Source organism: Dermacentor andersoni, chromosome 1, assembly GCF_023375885.2.
Source record: "Dermacentor andersoni chromosome 1, qqDerAnde1_hic_scaffold, whole genome shotgun sequence".
NCBI classification, from domain to species: Eukaryota; Metazoa; Arthropoda; class Arachnida; order Ixodida; family Ixodidae; genus Dermacentor; species Dermacentor andersoni.
Genome location: NC_092814.1, coordinates 284299054 through 284316886, shown reverse-complemented (window position 1 = coordinate 284316886; position 17833 = coordinate 284299054). Strand labels below are relative to the sequence as shown.

The 17833-nt window shown below is 40.6% G+C and overlaps 1 protein-coding gene and 1 non-coding gene across 4 annotated transcripts in view; both read left to right on the top strand.

Moving 5' to 3' along the window:
• Pde11 (Phosphodiesterase 11) overlaps positions 1-17034 on the top strand; it is a 255259-nt gene extending 238225 nt beyond the window's left edge. For all 3 annotated transcript variants that reach the window (XM_050195768.3, XM_050195769.3, XM_050195770.3), the window contains one exon: positions 9932-17034. In XM_050195768.3, the coding sequence (XP_050051725.1) occupies positions 9932-10084 (153 nt within the window). In that variant the 3' untranslated portion in view covers positions 10085-17034. The remainder of the gene's footprint in view (positions 1-9931) is intronic.
• TRNAL-CAA (transfer RNA leucine (anticodon CAA)) lies at positions 8704-8776 on the top strand. Its single transcript has one exon. It is a non-coding gene; the product is annotated as a tRNA-Leu (tRNA).
• Positions 17035-17833: the final 799 nt, after the last annotated feature.

Below are 17833 nucleotides of genomic sequence, written 5' to 3'. Positions count from 1 at the left end.
AGCTGAAGTGCGACCTAAAGTAGTATTGCTTCGCAATAAAAAAAAAAGATACTTGTCAGCATCAAGAGCATTCAAGCAGAAAACTAAGCTTGACCAAATCATTTGCCCGCCCGGAGGTATGCAGACACTGCAAGAAACTACGGCGCCCCTGCCCGCAGCGCCGTCATGTGGCAGGAGTGTCTTTTCGGGCCAGCCTCCGGAGGCCGGTCTTCATACCTCCCCGTTCTAGCCACCCTAGCTAGACTAGAAGCGCATACGAGGCGGCCATTTTTCGAATGCCGATGGTGATATGGTAACGCGGATTTAGGGTCGTACTCGATTCTAACATGCATGCACTTTTTGGACCCGTTTTACCAGAAAAAAGTGCACATTAGATTCGAGTAAATATGGTGTGTGTGTGTGTGTGTATATATATATATATATATATATATATATATATATATATATATTACGGAGATCATCAAACACATGCTCACAAAGTATCTGGCAAAAGGTATACGTTCTCAGATATTAAGTGGACCTTGCAACACTTTCTGAACATGGAAAATGACATGACTCTGCACATTTGAGTCAGATATTATTTATTCATTTTATTTATTTATACCTCAAATGCCCCATTCAAGGGGTAATACATGAAGGGGGTGTTTTTGATGAAAGGAGACATTCTTCAATGCACTTCTTGAAGGTGGCGGCTTGGCAGTGCAACACAATGTCAGGAGCGAGGGCATTCCAATTCTTCGAAGTTTGTATGAACAAGGACCAGAGACGGGAGGAGCTGCGAGCGTGGCCAGGATAAACAGCTTTGCTGTGGCTTGCATGACAACATGATTGGTGACTAGGAATGATGACACAAATACCGAGCTGTGAATGATAGAATTTATAAAAAAGGCAAAGGTGGGGTATTTCACATCTGGATTGCAAGCTGGAAAAATTAAGACATGCTTTGAGTCGGGTAGTGCTGGAATGATAAGAGAACTCAGAAAAAATTAACCTAACTGCACAGTTCTGAACGCTTTCAAGGGTTTTAGAACTTTTCGATAGGCCAGATTGGTGGGGATCCTATATAGAGCATGCATACTCTAGTTTCGGACACACTAGAGTAGAATAAGATAATGATTCAACAAAGGGTGCAACTAGGCGCATGTTATGCTGCAATTAGCCTAGAACGGAGTTGGCTTCATTGGTGATACGAGTAATGTGAGATGATCAACTAAGATTGTGTGATATGGTTACACTGAGGTACTTGCACGAGGGTGCAACAGATATGCAAGACATACTGACCGTGTAGTTTCAAGGCACGTAGTTCGACTTTCAGTGAAACGGTAGCATGTACTTTTGTTCGCATTACCAGCATGAGCCATTTTCTGCACCGATGCTGCACTTGGTCAAGATAATTCTGAAGAGCATCAGTGTCGGAACTGTCAACAATGGAGCGATAGATGGTGCAGTCATGTGCAAATAAATTAATGTTGGATGATATACATGATGGCAGGTCGTTAATATAAATGAGAAGCAACAATGGGCGTAGACGGTACCCTGAGGTACGCTGGAAATTACATGAGTTAGAAGGGAAGAGGCCGAATCCATGCAGACAGATTAGCCCAGAAACTGCATATCCATGAGAAAATGTGTTGGTCAAGGTTTAAGTGTGAAACATTTAGGAAAAGCCTCTGATGCCGAACTTTATCGAATGCCTTTTCACAATCGAGTAGAAGGGCGTCGACTGGTAGGTTAATAGCAAGGCAGGAGCTGAGGTCGTTAATGAAGAGGGCGAGCTGAGTTTCACAGGACCTACCTTTTTGAAAACCATGCTGACTATAATGAAAAAAGCTGAGAGACTGCAGGAACTTCATAACGCTAGAATAAACTATAAGCTCCATTAATTTGGAGCAGGTGTATGTAAGAGATATTGGACTGTGGGTACAATATGGGGACGAAGAAGCTGACGAATAAACTGTACATGCAGCCGGCAAGGCTGATTTCTCATAAAGGCTGCCTTGCTTTGCCTATCCTAGAACAAGGGTTGCAACATTTTGATGTTTAAACCCAAGAGAGTGTTGTTCTGGTCCTTAAATTTAGGGCTACTGAGATGATAGTTTTGACTATTCAATTATTTTGTTAAATGAAGGTCCTAGAACTCTAAACCCTAATAAAATGGTGACAAGCCTTAGAGTGCTTCTAATAATTGAATGTAAGAGCTTTTCTACAGCCAGTTTCTACAACTTCGACATAGTACTGTCATGACGTCACGACACAGTATGTGGGAGCAAGACATTGTGATGTTTTGACATTTGCTACGGTTCACTCATTCGTCTGCTATGCTACTACATCAGCCCTCACAACAAGTAGCAACCTATGAGGTGACCGAGCAAGCCAGAATGAGTGTCAAAAATGTCGCAATATCCTCCTCCCACGTGACCATATACTGTGTCATGGCATCATGACACAGTATCTTCATGGAAAATGAAACCGAAACTAGCTGTGGAGAAGCTATTATATTAAATTATTTATGCTGCTCCAAGGCACCTCACTACTTTTTCTTGGGTTTAAAGGTCTAGAACCTTCATTTAACGAACAAAAAATAAATAGTAGAAAAGATAGTGTCAGTCCCATATTGTAACTTTGAAGTTTTGCAGCTTTTGTTCTAGCCGGTAGACACAACAATAAGGTTGGTCTAACAGCATTTCTTGAATCATACAGAAGCGATTGATACCCTGTTTAGCGAACTCTGAACTACTAATATTTTACAAATCCTTGCAGAAGATAATTAAAGGAAGCCCGCATAAATTTACAACCAGGATAGATACACAGAAATGATCGAAGCTCATATATTTGAAGTAAGCACACAAAATTATATATATGTACGAACTTTCAGCACCGTATCTCGAAGAATAAAGATTTTTTAATAGTTCTCCCCTTAAACAAGACCAAGCTCAATGGCTACTGCACAGATTTCTTAAAGTATCATGACTGGGCAGTGCATTTATCAAGAACAGAAGTGGAAAAAATTCATCAGTGATGAAGCGGTGGCACTAGTATGTGGTACATGTTGAAAAACTTCACGAATGATAGGTCTACAAGGACACGTACACAACAGAGAGTGAAACGTATATTCGAGGTGAAATGCCGTAAACATTTTTCTTGGAACTGGCCACTGACATACCTGTAATATAATCAAGTATCTCATAACTATGGCCAGGAACAGTTGTAACAGTCAAATAAAGACTGTGGAAGTACAGCAAAGAACATATATACAGTAGATCCTCGTTGGTACATTTCTTAGGAGACCGTGGAAACAGAACATACAATACAGGAAAATATTACATTCCATAATGCTCATGGCTGCTCTGCTGATGAGACAAGGAGCTACTCTCACACAGAGCCTTATTTGAAGTAGGAAGCCAACAAACTACTATTGAAAAACCGTCCAGTAAAGCCCATTATTGCTGCCTGGTAATTAGATTGAATGTTAAACACTTTTTGGAGTGGTTGCAGCCAAGGTGTGGAAACGAAAAAAATACCGGTACAATTTGGGTTCAGGTTTAATGTGCTCCAGTTTTGTTCTGACTCTGTTCCAGTTTCAAGAAATAAAATTTGCAAACTGGTTTGGAACACTGAAGCATTTGCTAATTGGTTCGGCACAGTGAACTTTATCTTCTTCTATGATGGCGATACACTCGTAGCCTCCAAGATTGCGCATGCTGGCAGGTTTTGCTCTGGCCATCCCATTCACATGAAGAGAACATATGTTCACTGGTGGAAGTGGCTGGCTCTTTCTCCCCACTGCGGTGCTCACAACCGAGGGCTTTTCATGCACTGGGGAGGCTTTCGGGCACACCGGTACTGTCACTGTGGCTTGGATGAGGCATGAAAAAAATGCTTTTTCCCTGCTATGTGATCCCTTATCGATGTGATCCCCCTGATGGTGTATGAAGGGTTAGTGCATGCTGGCGCCTATTTACATATTTGACTACATTGAAGCTGGTACTTAGAAGTTGAATGTGTGTGCAAGAGCTCGTCATGTGCCTGAAATGCACTATACTTCACCATTTGTGGGTCATATGTATGTTTATAGTTTTGTGAGCTAGTTTCAAGATTTGATCGAGTCACCTGCTAGTGCCGGTGCTTGCTTTCGTTCTTACATTTTGCCGTCATGTTAGGGCGTGAAGCAAGACATAGCATGATCCAGCCACATAAACATGCTGCAGTCGCTCATGTACTTGGTTTTATGTGCACACTAGAGAACCGTAGGGGGGTTAAAATTAATCCGGAGCCCCATGATGCACACCCCAGAATTTATTATTGTTATTATTATTTTTGACACAATCCCTGCGCTAACGCTTCGTCATGGTAAGTCACCAACTGTAATGGGGGTGAAATTTTCATTTGATTCTGAAATTTTGAAGCCTGTTTACTGACAGGAGCCAGTGATGCGCTTATTGGCATGCATCAGCTCACAAGCGAAAGCATTCAAAATTATTATACTAGAGTACAGCAAAAAAAAATGTTATGCTCGTCTATGTATCAAGTATTGGCTTTGTCAGCAAACGGACAAATCTAACTTGCAGGATTAATTATGCCAGTCCAAAGGCAAATATTCAAGGCGGAGTGTTACTGAAATGTGCAAACACATAAAGAATGTTTCAGCTAAGGTGCAGCAAGCTTCAAGAAAGTTTTTTGCGGATTAAGGAAAATCTGTGTGTTCTGCTGCATGCGTATATGTGTGTCATTACCTGCTGTGAGTCGAAGTCTTGAGGCTGGATGGATGCGAGGAAATGTTAACGAAGATTGAAATGATAAATTATGGAATTATTTACTCATTTATTTGTGTATGTAGTTGCCACCCAAGCAAGCATTACCATAACTAAAACAGTAATGATTTAAATCTTAATTAGACTGAACACAAAAATACTAGTTGCTTTTCCACATGTCTGCTCACGGAATGAATACCTTACATTCCCTCAGGAATGCAATACGGGGGGCAATACAGCATGTTACATCAACGTAAATTAAGTGTTTTTCAACGACACACAAAAAAAGAAATAGCATCAGGTAACAAAAGCCTTATTTTCCCAAGGCAACAGCACACAACAACAAACTCAAAACAAGAAGAAGTATGCACGAGAAGATACTAGTAAATATTACATGAACATTGCACAAGAGAGTAGGCATACAAATGCGAAAATCGCCATATCATTTGAGGAATCACCGCAGCAAAGTGCAAAAAGAAAACACAGAAAGAAAGAAAAACTATCGAGACATCAAATAAGTTCTGCCATCTACGAGCTACCAGTTCACACACAATGGATGGTGCACGAACCCACAAATGATTTGTTTAGAAAAAGAAATTAATAAGATAGCGTAAATGCAGACTATAGATACTACAAAATCAATAGATAGGGATATAGAAAGATACAGGAAAAAAATAAAGGCATAATATGACTCAATGGTTGAGACGGAAAATCTTCAAGGCAGGGATGGAGGTAGAGCTGATAAATTGCCTGGGATGTATCCTGTGCAAATCTTCTGCAATGCATGAAAAGAGCGGCAATGTGCATGTTGAGATCTTACGCAGTCTGGCCTTCTACAGCTGCTTTTACGGGCACTGGATGATTATTATTATTATTATTATTATTATTATTATTATTATTATTATTATTATTATTATTATTATTATTATTATTATTATTATTATCTTTAATCTTTATTGGCATCCCCTTTGAGGCAGGGCGAGGACAAATAGTCCACTAGCCTGCTTGATTTAATCAGGTTTTTACTTCTATCACTATCCAGCCTTTTGCCTATCTGGTCTCAATCATAACTTTCACATTTGAAACTTCTATTACTATATTATACCATTACCTACACCTGAAATAACTCCGGTACTGTCAATCTCTTCCCTGCTTTTCTTCCACCAATACTCTGATCGTCTCTTACACATCTCGACTGTTGACCACTTAATCCTTCCATTTTTGAACCTCAACACTTCTGGTAGGCGGACACTCCCTACAGACCTCGCTGGGTCAATATCTTCGCATTTCATTATGATGTGCCGAGTCATTTCTGGGCTTCTTTTGCAGCACACACATGCCTCATCCTGTGGTGCATATTTGCTTCGGTACGTTTTCTGTCCTCAGGCATAAGCTTGGGCCTCAAATAGCAAGGCACTTCCCTATGCGTTATCGTACAGATTTTCCTGCCTGATTTCTTTCTTGCCATTTTTGTAAATCTCCATGGTCTTTTTTGTTAGCCAGAGCCCTCGATCAGCTAGCAGCGCCACCTCAGGGCAGCCAAGCCTGTGCGCCGAATTACACTTTTTTTTGCTGGTGAGCGCGCTGAATGGGATGGTCAGAGCAAGACCTGACAGCGCGCACAATCTCGGAGGCCATGACATGCTACACAGTGCTATTGACTTGTTCACATGGCGCATGCGCAAGCTTTTGATGTGATCGAGGTGGAGGGAATGGGCTCCCTGGCTCATTGCCACAGTAGAAATTGATAGGGGTATTTGAATAGTGAAATTTTCTAATCAAATCGACTATGAATATTCAAGAAAAATGACTGTTGACTATTGGACCGAATATTGAATGCTTACAACATTTAAAAAAAAAGTGAAATGAAAAGTTTTGTGGAGTGTGTTTGGAAACAAAAGGCGTGTTTACAATATTTGATACATGTGCACCAGATGAGATACAATATGATCACATCTTGGTGCCTGCAAGGACAATAAAAGTAATGAAAAAAGGGAAAAAGCACGTCCCAGATGTATTTAGTAGAGTATAATGCTCGTTTAAAGCGATAAAGGCAATACTGTAGCACAGTGCATCATTTTGAAGGAATCCAAACATGTTGATATGGGTCAAATAAATTGCTTTGCCTAAATCGAGACAGCAAATTCATAGGCTACCTAAGACAATGCATGCTTAATCGACAGTTGGTAGCTGTTTTGCGTAAGGAACCTCCACCATGTGTTTTCTCAGGAACTCAATCGTCTAGCTGTCCAACAACTATGGTCCTGCTAAACAAAAATCATTTAGACAAGTCTCCATTTGCATGAGTCTTTTCCCTGTGACTACAAGAACTGTTTTTGTACATTATAGTATTCAAATGAAACTATAAGAATTGGCCTTGAGGATGGAGCGTAGATTCAGGCGTTGATCGAGATGCTGACAACGTGAACAGCGGCCGCGCAGTTTCATTGCTGGGTCAATTTTTTGTTGTTGTTGTACACCTTTTGTGCGTTTTTCTTTGTAAAAGAGACCACACATTCACATTGTATTACATAAATTAAAACGGCAAACTTCTAGTATGTACCATAGAAAGAAACTAGCAATTGACAGCTCGCTCAGTTTTCATCTTTTTTTTTTTTTAATTATAAAAGCAGGTGAGGACATTGATGTTTCTGAACGATGCACAACGACAGTTCGTGCTATATACTGCAACATTCTTTCTTACACAACTGCATGTGGCACAGAGTCACGTGCTGACTACGCGTGAACAAAAAAGTCCAAATCACGTGCATTGTGCCCCAGGAAATACTTTTTTAAATAGAAGAGCATTATAATCTGCTTGTAGGAGACAAGCATATGTTGAACCATAGCACTCAATAAAAAGCACATTTCCCATGCTACTAAGCACCTCGTTGCTATGTGCTGAGATGATGACGACGTTCATATTATCGACCGCAGTGTTATTGTTAAATAAGCTGTATTGACAAACTTGTTTGATTTGCTATTTTTCCTTCTCAAACACCATCGTTTTTGTTCTCCATGGATCCTGGCCTGTGCGTATTATGGTTTATATAGTCATAGTAGCAAGCTGACCTATAATGGCTGAATTGGGAGCTTCAACAGAAACGGTCATACTGCAGAGCCCCTGAAACAAAGTTTCGGCCGTGGGACAGAACTGGCATGGTGGGGTTCAGAAGTGCAAGCGTCTCTACCTAGATCTATCCCCATCCTTACACACACTGCAACTCGTGAATTGTAACAATCGACTAGCGGGGTGTGTCAACTGAAGAAGTAAATATTTCAAACAATTTCTTATCTATGGAGCACTCTATATGTTTGAACTATTTTGTGGCAAAGCAATAACCGCCGTTATTTTTTTTGGTTCAAATTCGGCTCAGGTTCAATTCCAGCTAAAATTCAGGTTCAGGTCATGGTTCAGGTACGGTTTGACACCCTGGTTGTAGCTGTGAATCACACTATGTGAAACTTATCATAAGAAGCCAACAAACACTGACACCAAGGACAACATAGGGGAAATTACTCGTGCTTAGTAAAAGAAATAAAGAAGCGATAAATTAATGGAAATTAAAGTAGATGAAAAAACAACTTGCCGCAGGTGGGAACCGAACCCACAACCTTCGTATTTCGCGTGCGATGCTCTACCAATTGAGCTACCGCGGCACTGTTTCCCCATCCACTTTCTTGGGTATTTATGTGTCCCTCGGTTAACCCCCTTTCTTCTCGTTTATCACATAACGAGGGTCTCGAATCCGGCAACATTGATGCCTTCAGGTAGCATATGTGGGTTTATTGACCAGTTGCCTTCACCCAAAAAGATCACGTTCTCGTGACGCCTGCGGCAAAAAGGACGTTCCACGTCCGCCGCCAAGGTCTGTGAGTGGTGGCGCTGGCTAACACTCCCAGGGTTCTACTAAGACACATAAATACCCAAGAAAGTGGATGGGGAAACAGCGCCGCGGTAGCTCAATTGGTAGAGCATCGCACGCAAAATGCGAAGGATGTGGGTTTGGTTCCCACCTGAGGCAAGTTGTTTTTTCGTGCACTTTAATTTCCATTAATTTATAATTTCTCTATTTCATTTACTAAGCACGAGTAATTTCCCCTATGTTGTCCTTGGTGTCAGTGTTTGTTGGCTTCTTATGATATGACTAATAAAAATCGGGCCCCTCAATTAACCCCCTTTCTTCTCGACTATTTGAAACTTGTGATTTCCATCTGGTGCTTGAGTCAAATCTTTAATAAGAACAGCCTTCAAGCACTCACAGCCTGTTTTCAGTTTCCATGCAGCTTTGTGTATTGGAGTAACCCCACAAGGTATTAAAGGTCATGAGACAGCATCTGGAAACATGGAGTGTCAGGCAATCCCTTGTGCCTCTGTCCACCTTCTCTGGGCTTTCAACTTTGTGAGCCGTGTTTAAATCTGTGACCAGCGAACAACCTGAGCATGGCAATGCCAATCGTTCTATGCCGCTTGGCAGGTTCTGCAATGTGACCGTTTTCAGCATGCAGCGACATGCAGCAGCCAATGGAGGCATTGTCATAGCTTTTGGACGTAACGACAAAGAAGAGAAACATAGCAGATGAGATGCTAATACATATAACTTAGGAAACAAAATGGAACTTGTACTTCAGAGCATATGAGTGGGGAAAACGTAACACACAGGAATATATCAACGAGGTGCTACTGTATGTATTGCAAAGAACTGTAACCATAAAATTTGAGAAGACTGCTTGTGAATGCAATTATACAGTAAAAAACTAAGGTAGTTACAGTTTTATGCTTTTGTGTAGGGGTGGTTTATATGTAATGTGAAAAGTGAAAGTGAGTGTCACTTTGCCATATCAGTCACCTACGTTGTTATTATTTTTTTTTTGGGCTAAATAATATCATTTTTTGGATATTGAACTCTCTAGGTCTTTTTAGGCCAGCTTCATTTCCTCTTACCAAAAAAAAAGTTGACAGTCACTGTTTTTTCGCAAATGTAGCTTTCATGAATTCTCACTGTGTGCCCAAGCCATATCAGTCATTACTTTATTACCTAATTTCCAGTGTGTTCACCTATCATCTTCAAATGTATAAGTTTATTTTAAAGCTTATTCTATGCCCCTACATAGCAAGAAAGTTTGCTAGCCAGTCTCATGCAAGTGACATTTTGCTGTTGCTTCTTTTCATTCCACAGTCATTCTCTGCACTGAATGACCGGTTATACCCCCTGCTGGAAGGTGTCGAGCTCAACCGCATGGAGTGGAAACGGCTGGCTGATGCGCATGCTGCAGACATCAATGGCGATCGTAGCGATAGTGATGATCCTGATGCCAAGAAAAAAACATAAGGCACCAACACTCAGCTTGGCCAGCTATGTGGCATGTTCAGTAATCTGCATTGTGTTGCTGCACCACATGTCCTCATGGTCAGCAGGTGAAGACAACTTCACAAGCTCACATGTTTCGCCAATGGGATCTCCGGACCCTTCACCTACAGCTTGGCTGTAGCATTGGTTCAACATGGCTGGCTCGGACCATGCATTGTTACAGTGCCAATCCACAGCACTCCTGACATGCTAAAAACAGGCAGCCAGGGCAGACCTGCCCTTCACACATACATAAAAAAAAATATTCATATACGAGACAGGAGATTTAAGGCCTGTCAATAAATGCAAAGTCCGTACTTTAGTGCAGTGCCATCATGTGATGAAATGACACTGTTAAACACCGTAAAAATGAGGATGCTGTCCTGCTTCCAAGTCCTTGTGTGCTGGTGTTCACCATCTATAGTGGGGCTTGCAGTTAAAAAAAAAAAACTCTGCATCACTGCCTGCAGTCACTGGATCGAGTAATGCAGAGCAATGGTATACATGTTTGTTGAGCCATCTCATATGTTGTGTCTGCAGCGTGGCATATACTGTGCAATCACTTAGTGGAAGTGCATTTAAAACCATGTACTTGTGATAAGCAATTTGCAAGTGTACCTTCACTACCAACTTGTGAGAAATTTGAGCTCCATTTTTCCTAGCCAGCAGTATTTTGTATTACATGTTTGACAACTGCTTACCTATGCAGTGATATTGAATCTATGTCCCAGAGTGGCTTGGTCCGTGATATGAAAGCAAGCTCACAATCTTTGTTTTCATAACATTTTTTAAAGGTGGCATTGCCGTAAGAGCCTGTTTTAAAGCACCATCACCTTTCACTGACAAGGAGCAGAAATAGCAAGGCCTGTGGCAGATATGCTCACAATGGACATGGGTTTACGATTCTACATCACTATCAAGCAAAGCTAGCAGCAAGATGCCACTACATACATCTATGACCAATTTTTGAAGCAAGTTTTCAAGTTGTAACACTTGGTCTGCTCATTAGTATCAGATCACTTGTTGGACTGTAGCAGTTTGCACGAGGCTACGTAAACTTAATTATATTGAGTAGTGGCGATTGTTTTTCACTGCTCCTCAACTGAGAAATCTAGGCAAGTTAAAGAAAAGTTGCATACATAATTTTATTTAAAAGTCTAGTCTCTGCTTTTCATGAGCAGTAGCATCTTTGTATTGGTTGTATTTTAGTTCAACTGGTGAGCTTAGAGTTGGTGGAAGAGTCAGACTGAAGTTTCACCCACAGAGAGGGCAAAGAGTGGATTTAGCACATAGATTGTAATATTCTCTGCAAGAAGAGGTTATTGAAGCCATTTTATCAAAATGTTCTAGTGGAGTTTTCTAATTATTCCAGAGATGTAACCTGTACTCAAGACATGTACTGCACTTTCGAATTAGCACAGCCTCCCAAAAACCACTCATGCAGGTTTAGATGGCCAACTGCCTGCTTAAAACAGACAACCAGTTTCTTTAAAATGATAGAGAAACTGCTGTGAAAATCATGTACATCGAGGTTGTTGAGAGACTAGCTATTTATTCAAGATCACTTATGGCGAATTTGTCAGATGGCACTGGTGTGCACCGGAGCACCCCAATTCGTCGTTTCATCCAATCATCGTCGCCCCAGGGTGCCCCGCTGTGCACTGGTGCAATTTGCTGATTTTGCTATTATATTGAGCACAGAACTCAGTACAGATTGGTATCATTTTATTAAACATTAGACAGCCCACGTGGTGGAACTGAGAGGCGGGAAATTTTTTCAGGATACATGCTCTGTAGAGTGTTCCACATAAAGCTCGCTATAAAGCTGTTGTTTCTGGAATTGTGCTGTTGAATTGTAGTTGTGATGCTTTTCTTTGTTTTCCTTTTTACATTCAAAGTTTTTCCACTGTTTATTCGTTACTTGTACCAGTAGTGTGGGCTGTGAGAAAAAAGTTGTGTGGTAACTGGAGCCTATTGGAACAGATTTTACCTGAATCAACTTTTGTGTTCCACACTGCATGTTGCAAATCATCACAAAAAGGTGCACCATGTTTGTAATCTCTCAATTTTCCTTGTTCTGCCAGAGAAGGTGCAGGAGGACTCAAGTGTACATTTTTCTTAGCTTCAACCTAGAAATGAAAGTTGACCTAAAGTAGCATTTTGTAATGCTTTATTTCATTATTCATTTCTTATCCGTTGCACCGAGAGGTTGATCCCAATGACAATGGTGGCATGGCAGCATCCAAGCCAATGATATAGGGCAACAGAATGAAAACATGGAATGTATTGCTACAAAATACAGTCCCTAGTTTATTCTGAGTTGCGAGCATAATAATTCCACTTTCTCAAGTTTTTTTCTGTAGCTTACAGATTAATGCACCCTGTCAAGCATGCAATGCCTGCAGCTGCCATAATGTCCTTCACCGTGTCAAACCTCTAAAGCAACACCACCCCTCCTCTTATCTTTTCTTTTCTTGATAGATGTAACACTGAAAGGGAAGCTTAAATGAGTCTTCGTGTTTCTTTTCCCTCGTAAAATTGCTTTTTTATCTCTGAAATTTATCGCTTGCGTCCACCTTAAAGTGCATGTCAGGTACGGCATAGCACAAGAAAAAAGTTCCTTTTTCTATTTAGCCTTAAACATTACATAGATGCGTTTGGTACCATCTTTAACTTGGACTATGTGCCAGTACCTATTGTGCTATATAATTAGCATAAGCTTTATTTGGTGTCAACCTTTGTTCCCTATGTATTTTTAGTGATGCATGCAAGGCCTGTACACGGCACTTGTAGACAGTGATCCTTGAACACTTGTTGCAGACGCAAAAAAACATTTGGTTTGTTTGAGCCCAGACTTGAAAACTGGTGTTTCTGTCCATTAGTCTGCCTGTCACTTGTTACCTATGAACTGACTTTATGATGGCACTTATATTATACAGTTGTATATGTATAGTGTTTAGATGTCATGATGTCTTCTCTTTGTATTTCTAGTATGATGCATTCTTATTTATTTCCTTTGCAGCAAGCTGCTTCTTTGCTCTCTCAATGTTCACAGACATGCTGCTTTGTACATGTGACTTTGTATGTATGTACACTGTAAAGTTGCTAATGTTTGTGCCTCATCTGTACATAGTCTTGCCATGTCTCAGTGATCGATTGGCACTTCTCTACCTCATGTACGGAGCATTTTTACACCGTGAGAGCCCACCTGAATCATCAGCGGCAGGAGATTCGTGGCTGTCTTATCGAAATGTGGCAATCAGTGTACCGTATTTTCCGGTGTATAAGTCGCGGTTTTTTTCTGAATTTTTCGTAGGGGCGTCTTATAGAACGGTGCGACTTATATACGTTTTTTTTTTTTTTCTGAAAAAAGCTGGCATCAAAATCTGATTGGATTTGAATCTGAATGGTCACGCGAAGCGTGCTGGGTTGACTTCTGGCAGTTGCTGCGGTTTGTGTGCGCGCTATGGAAGTACCGGATCGAGTTGCCGAGCGCCGTGCGAGAAGGACGGAGCAGCGACGCAAGCGGCGGCAGGCCGACCGCGAATCGGCAGACTCCAAAATTGTCGCGTCTGCAAATCGCTTTCGAGATACGGTACGCGCGTTCCGCAGTGAAAACTACGCAGTTGCTACCAGAGTACAAGCCCCCCTCCCACCCGCGCTGTCTTCCCGCTTTCCTCCCTTGTGCGCGATTCGGCTCACCTTCGCTCGCTTTCACTCGAACGTACATGCAGCATACTGCGTGTGGTGACGATGTTATCGCCCTTATACGGAGCATCGTGGCGACCACGACGGCAGAAATGCGCCTGGAGTGACCATATCATTGTTTGCAATGCATGCGCGTGCCTTGCTTTCACGAAGTAAAATGTCACTGTATTTTTTTTTTATCGCTTACCGAACGAACAGGTGCATCTTATACACTGATGCAACTATGTATACATGTTTTTCGGAAAAACTGCCGTTTTGAGGGGGGGGGGGGGGGGCGACTTATACAAAGGTACGGCTAATAGAACGGAAAATACGATAGTTATTATAAATCAATATTAGCAAAGAACTAGCCGGCGGTGCTGGTAATCTTTGAACATTCTAATGCAGTTATTTATTATGAAACACTGAATGAAATTCTGAAGTACACCATGCACTTTCTACATCTGAGGAATTTGTCATAAGAAAATGAGAATAAGTGACTGCAGGTGCCCCATAGGATCTCACTGAATGTTTATCATAGGCTCACAGTTTCGAGAGTTAGCAAATATTTTGTTATCTATATCAGCTGACAATGTCAGCTATTATGACAGTTAATAGTATATTGACATGCTTGTAAAGCACTTGGAATAACTTTGGCACGAAGCACAACTGACAAACTTCAAGGCAGCCAACTTGAGTAAATAAACGGCTCGACTTAGTTTTATTGACCTTTCAAGGTACATTTTAATGTTGCATTAACCTAATGAGCGCATATTACTCTTATGCCCAAAATTGTGTATGACACCAAATTTAACGTACACTGACTTATTATTGAGTTGTATACTCCTTACAAGCTTGCCACATGCATCTGCTGTCACTTTCTTGGTTCAAATGCATTGAATTTTTTTTTGTGTGTGTCTGTATGTTTTGCCATATGGGAACCCTGGCATACTCCCACTGCAAAGATAGACTCCACTATATAGTGTTGTTTCCTTTGTTCCTCACGTAATGTGCACCCTTAATGAGCTGCTACTACTGCTGTATGCATAGGAGCAGTAAAATGCCTGACTAGTTTGGAGACAAAAGCAAGAACAAATGAGCACAATGGCATCTTGAGGGAGCAAAAGAAATTAAGGATTGATTTGAAAATGCACTTTTATTGAGTAGTGTCCTATCTCAAAAAAATGTACTGTCCTTGATGAATGGTACATGGATACAAAGTTTTGAAAAGTGACAATGAGCTATTTGCAGCCAAGGTCGTGCTTGAACCAACCTATTGTGCAATTTTTTTTTTATTTTACTATAGACGCAAGCAGTGAAAAACATAGAGAAATGTATTATTATACACTTGTAGCTTTGTTAAACTGCAAATGATGAGCAGAGTAATAAGCTGATCAATGTAGAAGAAACCAATGAACACAACTGGCTTACCACAAAGGTCAAAAACATATAGTACAGAAAGTAGCAAACTCTGTATTTCTTTATAGGAAATCTGATATATTAACGTTGTTCACAAGATCACCAATTTCATTACGATACAGTAAAAACATGAGTTTCAGACAGTCCATTCATGTCACGTCCTCTTCATAGGTATAATGTTCTTGTCATGTAATATGTAATTGTAATAATTTGTAATTTAAGAATGGAGTGTGTACATACCAATGTACTTGCATGTGTGCAGGTTTCTTTCTTATAAGTAAGCATTGATGAATGCTTACTCATTGTTATTTCCTTGCTACAAATGTTTTTAATGACAGATTTTTCTAAATTTCATGCTGGACTGTTCATTCATTGTTCAGTGTTTGCTAACCAGGTCTTTGTAGTCTATATTGTCATGGAAATATTGCCTGAATGACTTTCAAGTTCACAAAATATGTTTCATATATGTCTGCCTAATGTGCATTCTAGTGCAATATCTAACAAAGCTGTGGCATTGCTGCATTGTGGAACAGGAAGACAGTGTTCACTATGTTGGGTTAAAGAATGAACTTCTGTGACTGTATTTTCAATACATTTTGGATTCGGCATCATTTGCCGCAATATAGATTTGACACAAACAAGGATCAAGCTTTTGGTCAGTGTCTCTGCCGAAGGAAATTTCTGAAATTTTGATGTGTTATATTCAGTTCATTTTATTCCATGTTAGTTTCGCCTCTAAGCATTTATTAAACCTACAGGTGCACTTATATTTGATCCTAAGCTAGCTACCGTTCAGAGGGATGCAAGCCTTAATGTTCTCATGCACAGTTTGGAAACCTGTAAACACCATTTTTCCCTATAACAGTTGCCTTTCATAGTGTCCGTGCTCTTTTTGGCTTTTTCACCATTGTCCAATCATTTTGTCATCTTACAAAACAAAAATATGTTTTGCAAAAGCTGTAGACTTTTGCAGTGAATAGGCCAGCTGCCACAGCAATGTTATTGTGACAATCTGTGCTGCTGGGGAGAATGCATTTCTGTTTAGTTGGCTCATTTCCAAATTGCATGTGTAGGGCATTTCTAGGCTTCCCAACAAAATGTTGTTCCAGACGCTGGAATTCTTTTTTCATGTCATTCTTCGAACTGCATTCTCATTAATCACAACTTTCTTTTTTTCTTGCTCAGCCTTATTGGTGCATATTTTACATTGTGTCACATGTACATATTATAAATACTTGACACCCACCTTTGAATTGGCTCATCCTGTCGTTACTGCACCAACAACAGGAACACTTTTTTGCCCTTGCTGCAAGTCAATTTGCACTTGGTTTTCATTTTTATGCTTGCACATACTGTATACCAATATGTTGTGTCTACCAGCATGGCTATGCGCATGGGTTCGAGAGAGATTTCGAAAACTGATAGTTACACTTGTTGCCAGCTGTAGAAGACAAGTTTGTAAGCACAGCATGGGCTTTCTGCAGACATGCCACATGTTGAGCCTAGCTGTGCAGAACCCACACTGTACAGCACTTGCCCACAGGAAGCAATAGTAGCATTGTGGTGTGAGCACCACACGTATCTGCACATTGCCACAACACATAGCGTGAAAGACTGAATATTCCTGTGACACTTCGCCCCTTCCCTGTCTTATTCTATGTGTTATAAATTATCCATGTCAGCAACGTTTCTACTGTTACCAAACATGTATTTATTACTGTTTAATCTACAAATATACTGTTCTCTTTTCATGTGTTCCAGTGGTATGTGCCTCGTGTCTTCTACATGTGAAAATTTTAAGAATATATTGGATTGGTGGATACGTTCATGCTTTCTTTTTGTTTTATATGCTGGAGGAAATTGTTTTATCAAGTAACCATGGAGCCATTCAATTGTATTTCTACTCACTGTTCGTGATGTTCTTCTAATGTCTAAAAAAGTCTTAGATCTCACTCCTCTAAAAAATTTGTTGGCTTTGCTCTACGAAAGATCATTCAGGAAATTCTGGAGCTACACTTCATTCTGAAGTTACTGCCTTAGAGTTCAAAATGAAAAAAAAATGAGGAGCCATTCCAGCCTGTGAAGGTGGTTGACCGGTGAAGCTGCTATGGTGGTATAAATTATGCTGGTATAGAGTTTTGCTGGGATGTAACTGTACATATAATTATGTATATGTCATTTATGTGCAATACAAAGAAATATCAGGTGCGCACTTCGTCATGCACTATGTCATACATACACAGAGCTACCGCCGAAGGGCTTTTATGATGCTGCACTAAAGACGCAGGCGTTGTCGACGCTGCTGCAACGAACCACCGTTTAGATGCAGGTGGCCATTAAACCGAGCCTCAACGCGAGCGACGATATGTGTTGACCGGGGCACAGTCCAAAGGAGTACACGAAACAAAACATGTTTGTTTGTAATTTGCAGTTGAGCATATTTCCTAGTTATTTAGCTGAATGATGTTTGGAAGGACTAGAGCTTTATTCTAGCGGACAAACATGGGGCGGTCCATTTCCCTCCTGTAGAAGCCCATGTATTGACAGCAGATGGAATTCCACAATATGCAACTTCACTGTGAACTACGTAATTATGAAAAGCAAATGAAACTCGGCATAATGTTA